The sequence below is a fragment of the Cebus imitator genome, unplaced genomic scaffold (assembly GCF_001604975.1).
Source record: "Cebus imitator isolate Cc_AM_T3 unplaced genomic scaffold, Cebus_imitator-1.0 Scaffold78, whole genome shotgun sequence".
Taxonomy (NCBI): domain Eukaryota; kingdom Metazoa; phylum Chordata; class Mammalia; order Primates; family Cebidae; genus Cebus; species Cebus imitator.
The window spans coordinates 2,303,418-2,323,040 of NW_016107393.1; the positions used below are offsets into that span (position 1 = coordinate 2,303,418).

Genomic DNA, 19,623 nt, shown 5'->3' on the forward strand with positions numbered 1-19,623 from the left:
ATCTGCCCAGTTAAAAAATTATTTTTCTTGAGCAGTTCTGAAAATAGTTTTACTTTTTAGACATAGATCATTAACTTCAGAGATCCTTCAAAAGCAAAAAAGGTACAGTGAGAGTTGTTGCTAATGATGGCCATGCTAACCTGTGTATAAAGAAAGCATATGGCTATACATTAATAATAGGAGATAGATTTTGACAGTCTTAACAACCGTTCAGCTTTACCAGTGCACCAAATTTCTAAGCAGTCCAGTTCCATTAAATGCATCACTTTGTCTCTCTTCTCTATATTTACGGAAGATAAGCATATTGACATCTCTTTGTATAATCAACAAAGCAAAGCACAGAAGAAAAAAAAAAAAAAAAAAAAAAAAAAAAAAAAAAAAAAAAAAAAAAAAAAAAAAAAAAAAAAAAAGAAAAAAAAAAAAAACCTCAGACTATATGGAGGCATTTAACAGCAAGAGTGAACAAAGTCATGGCTGATAAATTTGAGCTAAGATAAAAGAAGTCAGAAAAACATTAAAATTCTTTTCAATGACAGCAAACAAATTAATTGGGAAGGAATAAAGACCATGCGTATGCTAGATTTTAGAACTGTAATGCAGAAAAACATGCTTGCCCCACAAAATGCATGCTTTCTCAAAATGCTTACTTCAAATTCTGCTGACTGTGAAAATAAAGCCTTTATCTTATCTTATTTTAACATATCTTGGAGACATCAACTTTAAAGCCCTAGTGGAACTGCACAAGGAAATTATTACACTGAAAACATTTTTACATCTGATACACATATACTTAATCAGTGTTGTTTAGTTTATATGGTAAATGAAATTGTTGAACATTACTTTTAAGTAACAAACTAAATCAAGCACAGAGACCACATGAACCACTTTAACTGATAAATAAATCAGTAATAGTCAGAAAAAGTGAAAAGCTTCATAATTTGAACATTATTTATCTATTAGAAACACAGGGGAATATTTAAAAGATCATATTCAGTTGATATATTTGTGAAATAACCAATAAATATTTGCATTCTATGGCACTCAATGTTTTAATGTGCATATGTTTGATTTTTAACAGGAAAGGATAATGTCAATTTTATAAGATTGAGATATAAAGGGACTATATCTTTAGTAATTTACATAAAATTTTGGCAGGAGTTTTATAAATGTAATAGTGCCACATCTGAGGAAACCAGACAGTGTTGCTTAAAAAAAAACTCAATAACAAGTTACTATTTAATGAGTACAGAGTTTATAAGACTATATAAAATATAGACTTATATGTAAGTAGAAGTATATTTATTTTTTAAAATTTCATGTTTATGTTTTAAATAAATTTTATTTCTAAATAAATTTTATGTTTATGTTATAAAATATGGTTATTTTAAAAAATTTTTCTTTACTGAAATGTGACATATATCAGAAAACCTTAGTCTAGAGAAAGGAAGAGGGGATCGATCATTAACCTGATAACCATCAGATTACACCTACTTCAAATGGAAAAGTTCAATGACTATTTGAAAACTGTGTAATAGAGAAAAGCTGAGATTTAATACTTTAATTCTCAACCATGAGACTTTAAATCTACTTTGGATTAAGAAATTTAAGATTGATAAATGATGAGTGTGATTTTATTTCTGTTTGCTTCAGAACGTGTGCACTTCCACTGAAGACGATTTATAAGGTGAAAGAATGTTCGTGACACTATGGGTACGTGAAATGGGATCAGCTTCTTTCTGATACATGAGCTCCCTTGACAAAGTTGCTGGCACTTTTCTCTTTTGGTTTCACCGGAAATTCATTTTTAACCTAAATCTCTGTGCCTTTTTCATCTCAAATTCAGGACTACTGCAGATACAAGTAGAAGGCAGTATGCATGAAACTACCTTCAGCGATTGAAAAATCTTGCCACACTTAATTTTCTTACCTGCGCTTTCCAATATGAAAACTTAACTTCCCATCTAATCCCCACATAACTTGTGGCCATATTTTTAAAGGAACTGAGTGCCATATTTGCTGGGCTGTGGTATCATTGTTCACGCAGCTGTTTCTAACTTTAGTCAACTTGTCAACAATGGGGAATGGCAGGATGGGGCTGAGACAACTGCTCAAGTCGAGCACATACGTGGAGAAAAACATCCCAAGCTTGGGGTGGGAAAAACTTTACCCTGTTAGAAATCTTTAAATGATGTTATAATTCATATCAAAGTCCCTCAAAGTCTTTAGAAAATTAGGAAAAATATATTTTTTAATGAAAAATTTGATTTTCCCATCTTTCCACGTGTTCAGCTCCTCTGTGTTTACCATAGAATAAACAGGCCGAGTTAATGTAGCTATAATTAAAGTTATTAAGATTTAAAAACTATAGCTTTTTTGAAATTAGCAGATTCGCATCTTTGCCAAATTTTCCAGCATGCCCTAAGCCCCCTCTCAGGGTTAGAAATGAACAAAGTTTCTTTGGAAAGAAGCGGAAGGGAAAGAGGCTGATGCCAAGTGAGGCTGGCTTGCTATTCTTAGTCTTGATGAAGCTGGTTGAGCCAGCTTTGGCACAAGAATGTATTATTTGTAAGTCTGCTGCTGTCAAGGCCAATTTGTGTGAGGGACATGGCATATTTTAAAACAGAAATGCATTTAATGCATTTAAAAAGAAAGACTTTCCTTAGAACTACGGCACATGTTTGGCGAGAAGCAAAGATATAAAATGACTGGTCAATTTCCATAATGTCCACTTCATGAATGTTGTTTCTTGCCTGTCATTTTAGTCACTCCAGAAAAAAGCTTTCTGATGCTCATGTTCAGTAACTGAAGGCTGTGATGTTACCACCTCCCAGGGATGCTTCATTCAAAATCAAGAGACCCAAAGACTCAAAATTTAACCCAAATGACTTGCTACAATTATCACTTGTAGGATATTCAGACTTAGTGTTAGAGAGATTTCCGGACAAGACTTTTTTACCTCCTTCCTTTTGGCAACCATGCCTTTGTCTTCCTGTACTTGAGGCCAGCTGCTGGCTGCTTAAAGTGGGCCAAATTGGGAAGACATGACAATTGCTCCATCCTGAACTGTAGGTAGCAGCAGGTATCAGTAATAAATATTTTATCAATTTTGTATGTTTTGTGGCTTCATAATGTGTTAAGTTTTGTTTTCTGGACAAGACAACCATAATTTCAAACTTCAGCTCTCTTTATTCTTCAGGAAGATTCCAGAGTCACTATGCAGATGTTGAACACCAAAATGTTAAGATTTTGACTTTATGGAATGGATGCTTTTAAAGCAAATTATAATTTTTCCTATCCTCTTACACATATCATCCAGATGGGGCCCACCAGAGAAATGGCTGTGATTGTGAAGCCCCAGGGGTTTTAATGCACTCTAGACTCTTAAGTTTCCTGAAGATGTTTGTGTTCTTCTTTTTTCTTTTTAATAGAATCTCACTCTCTTGTCCAGGCTAGAGTGCAGTGGCATGATCACAGCTCGATGCAGCCTCAAACTCATGAGCACATGAGATACCCCTGCCTCAGCATCTCAAGTAGTTGAGACTATAGGCGCACACCAAAACACTCAGCTAATTTAAAAAAATATTTTGCAGGGCCAGGCATGAAAGCTCATGCCTGTAATCCCAGCACTTTGGGAGCTGAGATGGGTGGATCACCTGAGGTCAGGAGTTCGAGACCAGGCTGGCCAACATGGTGAAACCCTGTCTCTACTAAAAATACAAAAAATAGCTAGGAATGGTGTCACATGCCTGTATCCCAGCTACTTGGAAGGCTGAGGCAGGAGAATTGCTTGAACCTGGGAGGCGGAGGTTGCAGTGAGCCAAGATCGTGCCATTGCACTCCAGCCTGGGCAATAGAATGAGACTCTGTCTCAGAAAAGTCTCAGCAAAGTCTCAGGACACTAAATCAACATGCAAAAATCATAAGCATTCCTATACACCAATAATAGACAGAGAGCCAAATCATGAGTCAATTTCCATTCACAATTGCTACAAAGAGAATAAAATATCTAGGACTACAACTAACAAGGAATGTGAAGGATCTCTTCAAGGAGAACTACAAACCACTGCTCAGGGAAATAAGAGAGGACAAAAACAGATGGAACGACATTCTATGCTCATGGTTAGGAAGAATCAATATCGTGAAAATGGCCATGCTGCCTAAAGTAATTTATAGATTCAATGCTATCCCCATCAAGCTACCACTGACCTTCTTCACAGAACTGGAAAAAAACCACCTTAAACTTCATATGGAGCCAAAAAAGAGTCCACATAGCCAAGACAATCCTAAGCAAAAAGAACAAAGCTGGAGGCATCATGCTACCTGACTTCAAACTATACTACAAGGCTACAGTAATCAAAACAGCATGGTACTAGTACCAAAACAGAGATATAGACCAATGGAACAGAACAGAGGCCTCAAAGGCAATACCACACATCTACAACCATCTAATCTCCGACAAACCTGACAAAACCAAGCAATGGGGAAAGGATTCCCTGTTTAATAAATGGTGTTGGGAAAACTGGCTAGCCATGTGCAGAAAGTAGAAACTGGACCCCTTCCTGACACTTTACACTAAAATTAACTCCAGATGGATTAAAGACTTAAACATAAGGCCTAACACCATAAAAACCCTAGAAGAAAACCTAGGCAAAACCATTCAGGACATAGGCATAGGCAAGGACTTCATGACTAAAACACCAAAAGCATTGGCAACAAAAGCCAAAATAGACAAATGGGATCTAATTAAACTCCAGAGCTTCTGCATAGCAAAAGAAACAATCATTAGAGTGAACCGGCAACCAACAGAATGGAGAAAAGTTTTTGCAAGCTATCCATCTGACAAAGGGCTAATATCCAGAATCTACAAAGAACTAAAACAGATTTACAAGAAAAAAACAACCCCATCAAAAAGTGGGTAAAGGATATGAACAGACACTTTTTAAAAGAAGACATTTATAAGGCCAGCAAACATATGAAAAAATGCTCATTATCACTGGTCATTAGAGAAATGCAAATGAAAACCACATTGAGATACCATCTCATGCCAGTTAGAATGGCTATCATTAAAAAATTTGGAGACAACAGATGCTGGAGAGGATGTGGAAAAATAGGAATGCTTTTAGCACCGTTGGTGGGAGTGTAAATTAGTTCAACCATTATGGAAGACAGTGTGGAGGTTCCTCGAGGATCTAGAAATAGAAATACCATTTGACCCAGCAATCCCATTACTGGGTATATACCCAAAGGGTTATAAATCATCCTATTATAAAGACGCATGCACACATATGTTCATTGCAGCACTGTTTACAATAGCAAAGACTTGGAAATAACCCAATGTCCATCAATGATTGACTGGATAAAGAAAATGTGGCACATATTCACCATGGAATACTATGAAGCCATAAAAAAGGGTGAGTTCATGTACTTTACAGGGACAGGGATGAAGCTGGAAACCATCATTCTCAGTAAACTGACACAAGAATAGAAAACCAAACATTGCATGTTCTCACTCACAAGTGGGTGTTGAATAAGGAGAACACAAGGACACAGGGATGAGAACATAAAATATTGGGGTCCATTGGGGGGTGGAGGGTAGGGGAGAGATAGCAGGGGGTGGGTGCATTGAGGAGGGATAACATTAGGAGAAATACCTAATGTAGGTGATGGGGCGATGGAGGCAGCAAACCACCATGCATGTGTATACCCATGTAATAATCCTGCATGATCTGCACATGTACCCCAGAGCTTAAAGTAAAATTTAAAATTTTTTTTTTTCTTTTTGCAGAGGCAGGGTCTCACATCTTGCCCAGGCTGTACTTGAACTCCTGGACTCCAGTGATCCTCCTACTCTGGCATCCCAAAATGTGAGGATTACAGGTATACACCATTGTTATTTGTATTCTTATGGCTTGGTACACAGCAGCCACATTAACACATTCATTGAATGAATCTAATGGAGTCCTTTTTAAAGAAAATGATGAATTCAGGTTATAAATCTGGAAAATAATTATTGTCTGTACTATAACATTGTGCTACCTCATTGGGTGGTTTGCTGTCTATGCAAACTCGTTCTCATTTCATGGTCAATTTTTCAGTGGCAAAGAGCTATACAATGTCAGGCGGTTTTCATTTTATTGTGTATGTGTCTATAGTGTCAACACTATTCCTGTATTCTAATTTATTGCTACTAATCAACTTGTATCCCTGGAACTCATATGACTGATTTATTCAAATTTAAAAAGAATTTGTGCCACTAGAACTTGTGACTGATACATGGAACATATATACTAAGTCCTTTTCTGCACAATTCCTGATGGGCAAGATGTTGCTACAGTGGAAAATTTCAGGGTCAAGTAAAATAATTATCTGGAAGCTCTATGTGGAAAACTTATTTTGAGAAAATGGATACCAATTCAATTCTGTCATTACTATTCTTTTCAGCAAAGTAATTGTTTGTGATCTGTAATATGAACCTCTAGTTACAAATTTCCATTATGATCATGTAAATGTAAAGGTAATTTTTTTGGTCAGGTTGAAAGAAGAAAACATGCTGATATTAACTTATTACATTTCTAAATGTAGATGTGTAAAGAATGATGTTTCTGTGTCATGCAATATGGCAGAGAATATGTCTATTGAGCTTTGTGTATGAACAACTTATTTATACAGTCAAGCAAGAAAAAATATGAACTATATTCAACATTCATGCATACAAATGTATCTTTGTGTGAACTGGGTAGGAAAAAAAACCACAAAGTGGTGGTCTGAAGATTATTTTTCTAGTAGGTAGACATGAAGAAAATGAGGTCTTACAATTTCCTATGTCTTCATACAAAATTATGAAAAAATGGTTTTTACTCAAAGATAGAGCACAAACTACCATTCATTGTCGTTAAGGCGCATCACATTACATTTTTTAGAATTACAGTTAGAATACCTTATTTTGCCTTGAGGTATTGAATTCTTTTCTAAGGGCTTTCAGTTCAGTTAAGACCACATAAGTTAGCTACAGCACAGTCAAGAAAAGTATTTTTGTGGAAATAACCAAATGAACTGTGCTATTATATTAGATCATACAAACATCTTAGATATAGCAGAAAACAGGGATAGGAGAGGAAATCATAGAAAAAGAAGATATTTAACATCAGACCATGCAGTGGTTGAATGGCACTGAAATATTACGTGGTGAATTCTGAGTGTAACAAATGATAAGCATGTTGGTGCCCAACAATTGGTCTGCGGCCTGAAGTGACTCCCTAGAACACCCTGAGCTGAAACTCTGTTGTCCTCTAGCATACTCCTAACATAAAAGTCATACGCTGTTCAGTTTTCCCATCTGAAAAATGAACACGTTGAACTAGACATTCTCCAAAATCTATTACAAATCAGAGTCTGTGAACTTTCTAACAGCACTTTAAGCACATTGGAAGTGAAACTGTGTTTGAAAATCAACTTTAAAAATCAAATTCTATGCTTGGTTTAGTCCTCTGGAATGTTATCTAATTGTTTATGAAGAAAAAATTAGTGTAACATATCATATTTCATTTTACATATGTCTTAAGCACCTATATCTAAACACTAATAGTGATAAAAATAATAATAATGTCTAGATAGCAAGTATTATCATCACTGTGGAAACTGGCCATCTGTTTGTGCTCTGCTATTCACTATATAAACTACAACTCATGTATTTTTATTTTCCTAAGGGGCACTGAAAATATTCCTTCTGATTATTTTCCCTTAGGCCTGTGATGGGAAAGTCCAGGGTATGAACACTCATTGTATCTCCACAAAAAATGGGAGAAGTGACAAAGACCCAAGGTTCTCAAAGGTCATTTAAATGTGAAATTATAAGTTATATGATAGATTAACTGGATCTGTAGTGGAAGCAAATGGGAAGAATATCTCTCATAAAATGTAAGAGCATGCTAAAGTGCTATCTGATTCCTAAATCAAACCGTCATGTATCTGGTTGCTCATTCCTGACACGGTACAGACAATCCTGGGGCGTCCCTACTGTTGACAGGAAGGAACACCTGTCATCCCGGCTGACTGGCTTCAAGCAGAGTCTCATCATGAGGCAGTCCCTGTAAATAGAAACCCTGCTGGAAGGGCCTGAACAGGGAGACCCAGCTTCATAAATGTCACAGCTCTTCAGGGAGATAGAAACAAAGCCAGAGAGGGCTAGGAAAACCCCTCAGCCTGCTCTACTTGTGCTTTAGCAAATGTAGAGTCCAACCATCACTGCAAAGAGGGAGGATTTTGGCAAGAAAAGGTTTACAGATGGAAGTACAGGAGGGGGAAGAGAAGGAGGGAAAGCAGGAGGAAAGGAAGGAGGGGGAAGGAAAGAAGAGAGAAGGAGGAAGAAAGAAGATAACTTTAAGGAAAGACTGTAAAGGAATGGTTTCCATAACCATCAATCCACATTTTGTAGCCTTGGGGAGACCAGTGTATTCTGATTGTTTTCCTTAACAAGGCTTGATGGACGTGTAAGCAGCAGTACAGGAACTTGAAGTGGCCATTCTATCATGTAGAGAGCAAGTTACACTACTGGTTTACCCCTGAAGAGTTGATGCCTCTCTAGCCAAAAGTAACTCCCTGGAACACAAATTATGAGCAGAAACTCTACAGTCCTGTAGCACACTGCTGAAATGAACATCATTATCAGATGTCAGTTTCTGCTTCTCTTCTGTTGAAGGGGATCAAAGTGGCCACTCCTGCTATCTTCCCCTCTGGTTTTCCTTCCAGCCATGCTCCATCCTCCACCTGCCTATGGCCTGTAAAAGTGTGGCCTGCAGGAAGGGCCACTTCAGAGCCAGACCACAATTAAAGTTGAGTCATTTATACTTCTATCTGTGCTTTAATGTTGTTGGATAATAATTGATACTTGCTGGGCCTGGATGATGTAAACTGGGCATAAACAGAAAGCGAAGAAAGTTTACCACCTCCTTTTCCACCAGTTTCTTTAGCAATGGACTTATGGCTGAATGGGCTCAGAAACATTTTGCTCTAAATGGAGAGAAATCTAGAATTATGGGTGCCCTTGTGTTCTGCTATCAGTTCCCAGTCAAGAATTAGAACTGTCATTATCCCAATCTGTGAGTCATTTTCTCCTAGAACAAGTAAGCCTTTCAATGGAAAGCTTAGCTAGAAGCAGGTGGTGGTTGTGATTTAGTGAGTATCTAGGCGTTGTTGATTGGTTACAGTTGAGGGGGAGGAGATAGAATTAAGCATGTGGAAGTACATGGATGCAGAGGATCACTTTAATCTGTTATTTATTTTTTCTCAAAGAGTTGTTTTGCCATAAAAGCCACTCAGTTTGAATAAATATGAAACCAGCCACTTGACTTCAGTGATAATACTTTGTAGCTCCAAAGCAAAGTGCCTGCTCCCTGGCACCATTGACTCACCATGAGTCAATGACCCTTAAATAGAATCTCAGCAGGCTGGAGCTGGCTGCAACAAACTGGTCAATGTCACTCCTTCCTCTGTGTACTGAAAAAGCTATATCCACTCAAGCAAATGACTGCTATACAGGTTTGAGGGTGAAGGGGGAAGCAAAATCAAACGAAAGCAACCAAAAACCTGTACTACTGAATTACAGGTTTTTCTGTGCATTGACATCATACTGACTTCAACAAATTTGAGAGCTTGAAGTTTACTCAAACTTCCAGAGCCCTGATGTCACTGCCCAGTGGATTAAAAGACATCAGTGAGAAGAAAGTCTCCTGATTTGTTGTGTGTCTGTGTGTGCATGGGAGTGTGTGCATATGTAGACATTTAGACACGTACCAGGTTCAAACAGCTTTCTGGCAATGTGCCAGTTGTCACCCCTCTCACCCTACCTCATTTATCTCGTCTCTTGTGGTGCAGTACTCCACACTACGGGACAGGATCTGTTCATACTCCTCAGCTTTGGCCCGCCACTTCATGCTGTCCTCCTCAAGGAGCTCCAGCTGCTGCTGTAGGTACTTTGCAGAAACATTAGAGCAGGGCTACAAGAGACAAATGAGGGTAACAGGGAGAATGGATGAAACAGCTGTGAGACAAGTAGGCTATTTACCTGCATTATGAACCTCATAAATGACACTTTTTTAAAAAAAGAAATAGGCTCCTGATTTATTTTACTTTAAACATATTTGAACATAATTACTTCAGAAAGAAGACGTCAAACATTATGGAAAAGACATTTCCCAGCTCGAATCTCTAGTGTTGAAGATTCGCTCGTCACACCCAACTTCTCAGAGACACCATTCATTATAGGGTATAATTTTTACTTCAAAAGGCATAAAATATGCATTAGAAACATTTGATTTCTGCACTATAATTTTCCTGTCAACTTGAGCTTAACCTCAGGTTTATTATGCAAGTGCTCCAATCTTGGCTCAGCACAGCGGGGCTGCCAGGGCCAAGACCAGAGGATTGGAGAACAATTTACATTATTTGCACAAAGTAAGACTTCTTGGTTTTTCTTTTAAAAATAAATGTACTAATAAAATAAAACTCTTCAAAAAGAAAGCTCTTCCCTGACAAAAAGCCAATTCCATTAACAACATAATTTATATTTCTATATCGTTCAGTTTAAAAAAATATTTTAGATTCACTGCATTTCAAATAGTTTAGTGGATATCTTATGTGTACTTTAAAATAAAATGGGCCATTTTGATTTTACTAATGTTATACCTATTGTTAGAATAAACATAATCTTTTCTCCCTCAAGTTAGAAATCTGGAGGAGGAATTTTTTGTTTTTGTTTTTGTTTTGTTTTGCTTTTTTTGAGATGGAGTCTTAGTCACTCTGTCACCCTGGCTGGAGTGCAAAGGCTGGATCTCGGCTCACTCCAATTTCTGCCTCCTGGGTTCAAACAATTCTCCTGCCTCAGCCTCCCAAGTAGTTGGGATTACAGGTGCACAATACCATGCCTGGCTAATTTTTGTATTTTTAGCAGAGACAGGGTTTCGCCATGTTGGCCAGGCTGCTCTTGAACTTCTTGGCCTCCTAAAGTGCTGGGATTACAGGTGTGAGCCAACGTGCTGAAACTGAAGAAGAATTTTTTTAAGAATCAGTGTCCAGTGTATAATTGATAAACATTTCATCTGGAAATACTTCCTTCTCTTTTAGGCCCCTCTTTTGAAGTCTGACAGTGGCATAAAGCAGATTCAATGAACTCTAGCTAGAATCAGGATGCTTGGACTCCTCCATTCTGGGCTTTTATGGGTAAGGCGGGAATTTCTGTTTGCCTCAAATTCTTCATCCATAAAATGAGAGCTCTCGCCTGGATGAACTCTAAGATCTAGATGGTGTTCCAGATCTGCAATGCTAAAACAGCATTGTCCAACAAAAATGGAATGTGAACCACACAGATAATTTAAAATTGTCTAGGAGTCATATCAAACAATCAAATAAAAAGATACAGCAAAATAATTTTTATAATATAGGTGATTTAACCAACTCTGTCCAAGTATCATCATTTTAACATGTAAGTAACATAAAAAATACTAATATGATTGCTTTTCATATTACCTCTTTGAAATCAGGTGTGTATTTCATACTTTGATCATGTCTCATTTGTTGCTAAGTTTCTCTCAGAAATATTTGATCTGTATTTTAATTTTATAAAACTTATAGTTTCAAAAGTTGATTCCCATATCCAAATTGTTCCCAACATATTTAAAAGTTTTCCAATAACTAAACTGAGGATCAATTTTAAGTTTATATTTAAATTAATGCAAGCTAAATAAAATTAAAGCTTTAGTTTTTTAGTTGCATTAGACACACATCAAAGGCAACAAACTGACTGCAACACCAGACTACACGGATCTGCTATATAAATATTCTTTTTTGAAAAATTTTCATGAGAAAACAGGTATTCAACAAGGCTTTTATATTCAGATTTTTTACTTAATATTTTTTCTTTTGTTAACGGTAGAAACTAATAACAAATGACTATCCTAACGGTTTAATTTATTTTTAAATTTAACATATACTAAGCAATCTGTCTGATTTCTTTCATATGCTAGCCCAAGCCCCAGCTGGACCTGAGTCTAAACGTATTAGATAATGTAAATGTAAATGATGCTTACAGGCCGCTGCACTGATGAGATGATGTCCACTCCTAAGGAAAGGGCCAGTCGGTAGAGATGGTCTACATGTGCTTGCTTTTCCTGAGAGCACCGGAGATGAATCTGCACGTCGTGAGCATCATCCAGGTCCTTTGGCTGCTCTAGAAACTCTAGTTCTCTTGATTTGATGAGACGTCTCAGCTGGAAATTGGGGCATTAACAATTAACCTGGGTTTTATATGAAGACAGATTTTTTAAATCTTAATTTCTATAGCATATTTTGTTAGCTGGTCAAAATGCTGCCAAGCCCATCTATAAATTGTTGGTGTTAGTCAAATAAGTGTTAGAATGCTGCAAATCCAATGGTGGTGAAATTGAACCACTAATGTTGTCAGTTCTATTAAAGTAATTAAGAATCAAGATATTAAAATGCAAGATATATGGAATAAACAATGTGCTCTAGGATTTTTGAAGAGAGAGAAATCACTCCAAGTGAAGTAGGATTGTTGGAAGGAGGTACAGGATTTAGATAAGAGGGAGGGGAAAGACTTGTCAAATAATGGCAGCCTGAGAGTGCAGGCTCGGAGTTAGTATGTGTGCACCATCTCTGAGGAACAAAGAGCTCAGTATGGCTGGAACAAAAGGGAGAATAGGAACATAGTGAGAGAAAAGTTAGGGGCCAGATTGTGTGAACTTCTTAGAAGACACAATTTGGCCTTTATTTATTATATAATAACTCATTTTTAATCGCATAGTTTAAAACTCAGGATTTTTCAGACATCCCTTCTAAGCCTTACCTCTTCCTTAACTTGATGGAACTGGACCACCTTGTACAGGACATCCTCGTAATCCTGGATTCTCTCTCTCTGTTTCTGATGGAGGTGAATAAGGTCCTTCAGTTGCTGAGACTTCTCTTTTACAGGGGCTCCTTTGCCAGTTAACTCCTCTGATTCTTTCATAATGTAATGAACCTCATCATTCAATTGCTAAAACATTGAAAGCAATAAAAATAAAATCTAGCTTTTAAAGAATCTTTTTACTTTACAATAGACAATATGAAGGTCTAAACAATGCATCACTCTTTCATTTCTTAACACATACTTGTTACGAGTGCCCCCACCCTCCAAAAAATTTGAGCATTGTGCTGGATGATAGAGATACATTTTTCCAAATTCATCTCAGAAATTTACAAAAAATAACATGAACAATGCAAAAATGTTTCAAAGCTAGGTGGAAAAACAAAGTCATGTATTTCTGTGGCATACCGAATACTCTATTCATCTGTTAAGTAAATGTATTTTAGATATTTTATGCAGCCCCATGATTATCTCTGATATTTAATACAGACTAGAATCCAGTGGTATAGTAAAAACACCATGAGAAGATGAGTGTAAAAATATATCAGGGGAATAACTTGTGCTCTGTGATAAAAGAATGATCAGAATGAACCACCAGCTGAATAGCACAGGAGATACGTTGCTTCAAAAGCAGTCATCCCATGAGCCACAAATAGCCATCACATGTAGGGAGGGATAAACTTCCTTCCTTTTTACCCAGCATTGCTCAGATATCCCTTATAGGAATGCAGATTCTGGAATAGAATTTGCAAAGGGGGCCTACTTTAAAGAGAATGCTACTATAGGCCAGGCGTGGTGGCTCATGCCTGTAATCCCAGCACTTTTGGAGGCCAAGGAGGGTGGACTACCTGAGGTCAGGAGTTCAAGACCAGCCTGGCCCACATGGCAAAACCCTGTCTCTACTAAAAATACAACAATTAGCCTGGTGTGGTAGTGCACACCTGTAATCCCAGCTACCCCAGAGGATGAGACATGAGAATTACTTGAACCTGGGAGGCGGAGGCTGCAGCAAGTCAAAATTGTACCACTGCACTCCAGCCTGGGCAAGAGTAAGACTCTGTCTCAAAATGAGACAGGAGAGAGACGAGAGAGAGAGAGAGAGAGAGAAAGAGAGAGAGAGAGAGAGAGAGAGAAAGAGAGAGAGAGAGAGAGAGAGAGAGAAAGAGAGAATGCTGCTATAGTTTTAAGAGATCTTTTATATGAAATGTAAAAGTAATGGAAATGATTTAGACTAAAAACATAATTTTCAGAAGAGTGACCTAAAAAGGGTCTTCAAGTTTAAATCAAGCATTTGGGCTCAAATATATGTGCATCACAGTGACAGGGCTAAATAAGTGTGGTGATGATACTGATTTAGAGGAACTTACATGTACATGCAGACGTGCACACAAACAAAATGCATGTAAGCAGATAACACAAGGTGTATTAAAGAACCTAATGTAGGTCAGTCACATTTGCTGAGAGTTTTAAAGAGTGTGCTGTGGGTTACAAGGGTGGGTGTGTTTGTGTGTAGTGGGCACGGTAGTTATATCTTACATTGGTTTTGCCTTAAAGGAACCTAAAATTAGATATTCCCTAAAGGAGTCTTCAATCTTCTAATTCTGGGATTCTTGAAAGTCCACATTTATGAAGTAGTCACAGCTAAAAACAAGGGTATTTAAATTCTGCAGCAAAGCATAAGAATCCAGGCAGAAGTATAATGTGACTGGCAGAGGGCAATTTTTGGCAGTTGTGTCATGTTTTGGAGAGGCAGGAGGTAGGGAAATAGGGACTATGTTAAGCAGTCAGGGGCCAGGAACATGACTCATCATTTTATCGCTCACATCCTGAGGCTTTGTGAGGCATGGAGAGCACAGCAAAATTCCTAGGGTGAGGTAGAAGCCTGGGGTGCTGGTGGGTGGAGACAGTGACATAACAGTGGTCACCCAGGGCAGTAAAGGCTCTGGATCCAAGGTTGCCCATCCTTGTTCTGAGATGTCTCAATTTAAAACACCTCTGTACTCCTCAGAAAAAGAATTGGTGTGAACATATAGGATAAATGTATTAGTAGTTTAATTAGCCATGTGAATTTTCAAAATCTAAGATAAAAATCTATTTAGAACATTTTGTAGCCTGAATGTTGGTATATCATCAAATTCAAAAGAATGCAGGAAAATAGTAAGAAAAATGTGTCTCTACAGTGGATTTTCAGACAAGCAATACTTTTGTTTAAAAAGAAATTTTTCAGACAAGCAATACTTTTGTTTAAAAAGAAATTCACCAGCCTATTACAATTAATTAGGTAAACTGCAACGAAACAGTTTTAAATATTTTTTCCATTCACCCAAACCCAGCCATACATTTCTTCACCTGGAACTGAGGCTTCATGTCATTCCATTTCTGTTGTAGGTCTAAAACGGACTGGAGGCTCCCTCCAAGGTCAAGTGCAGACACAGGCATAAGTACTTCCTGAAGAAGTTTTAAGTTGTGAGTAGTCTGAAAGAAACATTGGACAGTTACACATGAGTTTTCTTTGACATCTCCAGCAAATGTGATCCTTCTAGTAATGACACAGTGTGATCAAACTTTTCAACTACCATGAAAACATTCACGGTGTGGCGTATGCTCAGGGTTCTAAACCACCAAGGAGTAAAAGTACAGCCCCTTGGTTTCTGTTATCTTTTTTGGTTTTATTCTGGTAAAATATACAAAACAAAAGTCACCATGTTTATCATTTTGGGTGTACAGTTCAGAGGCATGATATTTAACACGTTCACATGATTGTACAATAACCATCACCACCATCCATCTCCAGAACTCGTTCATCATCCCAAACAGAAACTCTGTTCCCATTAAACAACTCCCCATTCCCTCCCTGTCTCCCCCAGCCCCTGGCAACCTACATTCTGCTTTCTGCCTCTATGAGTTTGACTACAGGGACCTCATCTGAGTGGAATCATACAATGCTTATCCTTTTGCGTTTGGCTTATTTCACTTAGCTAGTGTTTTCAAGGTTCGCTTGTGTTAGCCCGTGTCTGAATTTCATTCCTTTTCACATTCCATCGTTCCTTGCCTCACCTTTTTAAGCTGCTCTTTGAATGCCACCCACTGCTGTTTTACAGGCTTGCTTTCTGTGGCTTTAAGCTGCCATGCCAGCCGAAGGAGGCTAAGTCCTTCCCTTTCCGCTTTCTGGGTTTCCATGGTGTTCTTCATGATGTACACTTCATTTTTCACATTTAATATGTCGTTCTCTTTTGCCTGTTAAGTTAATAATTCATATAAAAGCTTTCCTTTCCCAAGACATACAGCTTTTTGTTGTATATAACTATTTTATGAGGCAAATTCTTCATTACACCCAAAGCAGAGCACAGTTCTAATATCCAGACAAGTCTGAACACCCTGCACAGAGGCACAGTTCAGCTCGTGAAACCCATATACTGTGCTTAGACATAAGGTCCCAAGTTCTTCAAGACCCAAGAGATGTTTGAATTTTGAATTCCTACTTAGGGTCTGGTTATTTCCTGGGGTTTGAAAGATGATTTAATGAGCAGGGGATCCAGAATTTTTGAAGACAAGATTTAAAAACTGTGTCTAAGTATACTTATACACATTTTAAGTACCGTATACTCCATCTTTTATTTTAACACATTCATTAGAATATGTCAAAATATCAGTATTGAGGAATAGGAGGGGTGGATTGTTCTAGACTGCTGGGTTTTTTTTCTTTAAACTATCCCATTGTTACAATTATTTTAAATGTCCTTTGCAGTTTCTCAAGTTCCTCCATTTTGTGAGAACTGAAATGTGTCTGTATCTCTGTATTCAGAACTACATCATGTGCCGGAAGCACAGTATCTAAAATCAAAGATTTCACTTCCCAGCTTTCACGTGTTCTGCCTGACTGGTTTGAAATCTTTTAAACAACGGTTTTAAACAAGGGGAAGTTCAATTAGAGGTAAAATGATAATTGGAACAAAGAGTAAGACTACGCATGCTTTATTTCTATAGAAACATTTTAAAAATGCACAGGAACATTCACTTGGCAAAACAGTTATTATGTTTTTTTTTTTCTTTAATAGCCAGCCTTTCTCAATAAATCTTCAAATTTCTATCATCTCAATGATAGTAATTGACAGTATCATAAATATTTAACAGGATATTTTAGATAGGCCATTTTATTTTAAAATTATTTTAAATGATATTGATAATGCACACATATTTTTGTATTATTTTATACATTACAAAGTATAATTCATTCCAAAGCAATTCATTCCAAAAATATATATTTGTAGGTCCTAAATGAGATTTCCCCCATGAACATAAGAATCTAGTAAGAAAATTATATATTCCCTCATTATTAATGATACATAATAAATTATGAAAGATATTAGACAACTACAGTAGAATCCATCCCAAATTATACTTTTATATTACAGTTATATTTCACATATTTTAAAGAAATAATCAGAATGTAATGTATTATATAATTTAATATAAATTTTGAAACTGCAGCACGCCAATGACAACTTTAATCAGAAGGATATGGTGGTCTGAGTGAGGTCTAGAGAAGGGAGGGCGGTAGCAGGATTCGTAGATGTCTAGCTAGTAGGATCTGCAAAAAGTGATTATGTATTGGCAGATGGATATTTTGGCCACTCAAAAAGATGGAATAATTTTCCTGAGGTCTAATTAGTAAACACAGTACTCATTTTACTTCTGTGTAGGACATGGAAAATTTTTGCCATAATCCAATCTAAATAGGCCACTAAAGTGTTCATTTTTTTATTTATATTCATGCACCATGAATGGTTTTCTGATGTCTTTGTTTTCCAGATACCTTGATAAGAGGAAGGCTGTATCCCAGATAGCATTCTTGGTATTGACCATTATAAATTAATAAGCTGGCATGTTCATCAAGATGTCTGCCAGAATTTGGGCCTGAATCAGTTTCTCTGATCTTAACGATTGTTGGATGAACTGAAAAATTTCTGGCTTGAAAATATGAGCCACAACAATCCAATAAAGAGCAGAACACTCAACTGAATATACCAGCTGGCCTCTGCCTTCTTAACGAGCAAACTGGTCACCATGATTCAACAATAATGTTTGTTTAAAAGCCTAATGGTCCAAAACTTATGATGAGAATGGAAAAAATTGTCTTACTTACTTTACCAACAATTTAATCTCCCCAAATGCTGCTAACCAATATATTTCATTATCACACGGGCTTTCATTTTACCAATAACGAGGAACATATTTGTCATATGATAGTGGAAAAGGCCTTGGGGTACAGCGATCATGGTTATGGCAATCAAGATAAAAGATTACCAAAGCACAGTAGTAAAATATACGCTATTTCTGGGAGATCTAAGTGGGCATTGAATATTATGATAACCTAAGTTTATTTAGATATAGATACAAAATGTAATTTGGAATGAGTTATTGCTGCAGATCCTTAAAAATGAAAATCTGACTGTACAATCTAGAACATTCTAAATAAGTAACAAAGGACTTCTGGGCAGAATGGGGCAGCCATTGGCAGAGCGCTGGCTAAAATGCAGAAGGCGTCCATTTGAAGGAAGCAGAGAGCTGCTCTGGCAGCCAGAATGAGAGACGAGATGCTGACTCCAGAGAGCGAAGAACCTGACAGTGGCCAGCTCACCTATCATCCCAGGGGCAATTTCCGATTCTTTGCAGACAGAAGGCCAATAATGGAGACTTATCTGGAGCAGAGAACATCTGCCCATAGAGATTGTGGCAGACACTTGGAGGGCTTTAAGCACAAAAAAGACGCTGACAAAATACTGGTGCTATATGGGGCAGTGGATTAAAAAACCTAAGCAAAGGCCTCTGAAAAGCAGAGTGGAGTTTTTCAGCAAACTACCCAAAAAAGATTGGGGTTTGTGACCTGCCAGGGACAGAGACCTCAGAGAAAGCATCTAGCTCTCAATACCGAACTCTGGGAGTCTGAGGGGACAGGACTACGCTGCAAACACAACTCTGCCAACTTCTGATTGGCTTGAGTGATTGCCCAACAATGCCTGCCTAGAGAAAGAAGGGTGACTCTTTCTAGAAGAAGAAAACACCATGTGCCGGTCCTCCAAATTTTTATACATAATGTCTGGCATTTGATAAATATTCACTACTCCTGCCAAGAGACAGGTCTACATGACTGAAAACCAAGGGAAAAATTAGACAATAGAAACAGCTCCAGCTTGGCTGTGTGCTGTGGTTTCCGCTTGTATTCCCAACACTTTCGGGAGTCCAAGGAGGGCAGATCACTTGAGGTCAGGAGTTCCAGACCAGCCTGGCCAACATTGTGAAACCGTGTCTCTACTAAAAATACAAATATTAGCCAGGTGTGGTGGCAGGCACCTATAATTCCAGCTACTTGGGAGACTGAGGCACAAGAATTGCTTGAACCTGGGAGTTGGAGGTTGAAGGGAGCTGAGATTGTGCTACCACACTCCAGCCTGGGTGACAAAGAGAGACTCCATTTCAAAAAAGAAAGATGGGGGGGTGATAGAGAAAAAGAGAGAGAAAGAAAGAAAGAAATCGCTCCAGATCCAAATGTTGTAGTTAGCTGGCAAGCACTTTAAGTGCCTAGGATTCATATGGTTCAAGAAAGTGCCGGGCGCGGTGGCTCACGCCTGTAATCCCAGCACTTTGGGAGGCCGAGGCGGGTGGATCACGAGGTCAAAAGATCGAGACCATCCTGGTCAACA

General features: G+C 37.7%; 1 protein-coding gene and 1 long non-coding RNA gene across 6 annotated transcripts in view; one reads left to right on the forward strand and one right to left on the reverse strand.

The window, feature by feature from the left end:
• Nucleotides 1-19,623, reverse strand: part of CCDC141 (coiled-coil domain containing 141) — a 204,814-nt gene that overhangs the window by 24,693 nt on the left and 160,498 nt on the right. For all 4 annotated transcript variants that reach the window (XM_017532732.2, XM_017532728.2, XM_017532729.2 and 1 more), the window contains 5 exons: nucleotides 15,977-16,156; nucleotides 15,269-15,394; nucleotides 12,860-13,048; nucleotides 12,084-12,263; nucleotides 9,846-9,995 (listed from right to left, as the gene is read on the reverse strand). In XM_017532732.2, coding sequence (XP_017388221.1) covers nucleotides 9,846-9,995; nucleotides 12,084-12,263; nucleotides 12,860-13,048; nucleotides 15,269-15,394; nucleotides 15,977-16,156 — 825 coding nt within the window. The remainder of the gene's footprint in view (nucleotides 1-9,845; nucleotides 9,996-12,083; nucleotides 12,264-12,859; nucleotides 13,049-15,268; nucleotides 15,395-15,976; nucleotides 16,157-19,623) is intronic.
• LOC108307347 overlaps nucleotides 9,965-19,623 on the forward strand; it is a 44,406-nt gene continuing 34,747 nt past the window's right edge. For both annotated transcript variants that reach the window (XR_001826520.2, XR_001826519.2), the window contains exons 1-2: nucleotides 9,965-10,050; nucleotides 15,308-15,385. This is a non-coding gene — a long non-coding RNA (uncharacterized LOC108307347). The remainder of the gene's footprint in view (nucleotides 10,051-15,307; nucleotides 15,386-19,623) is intronic.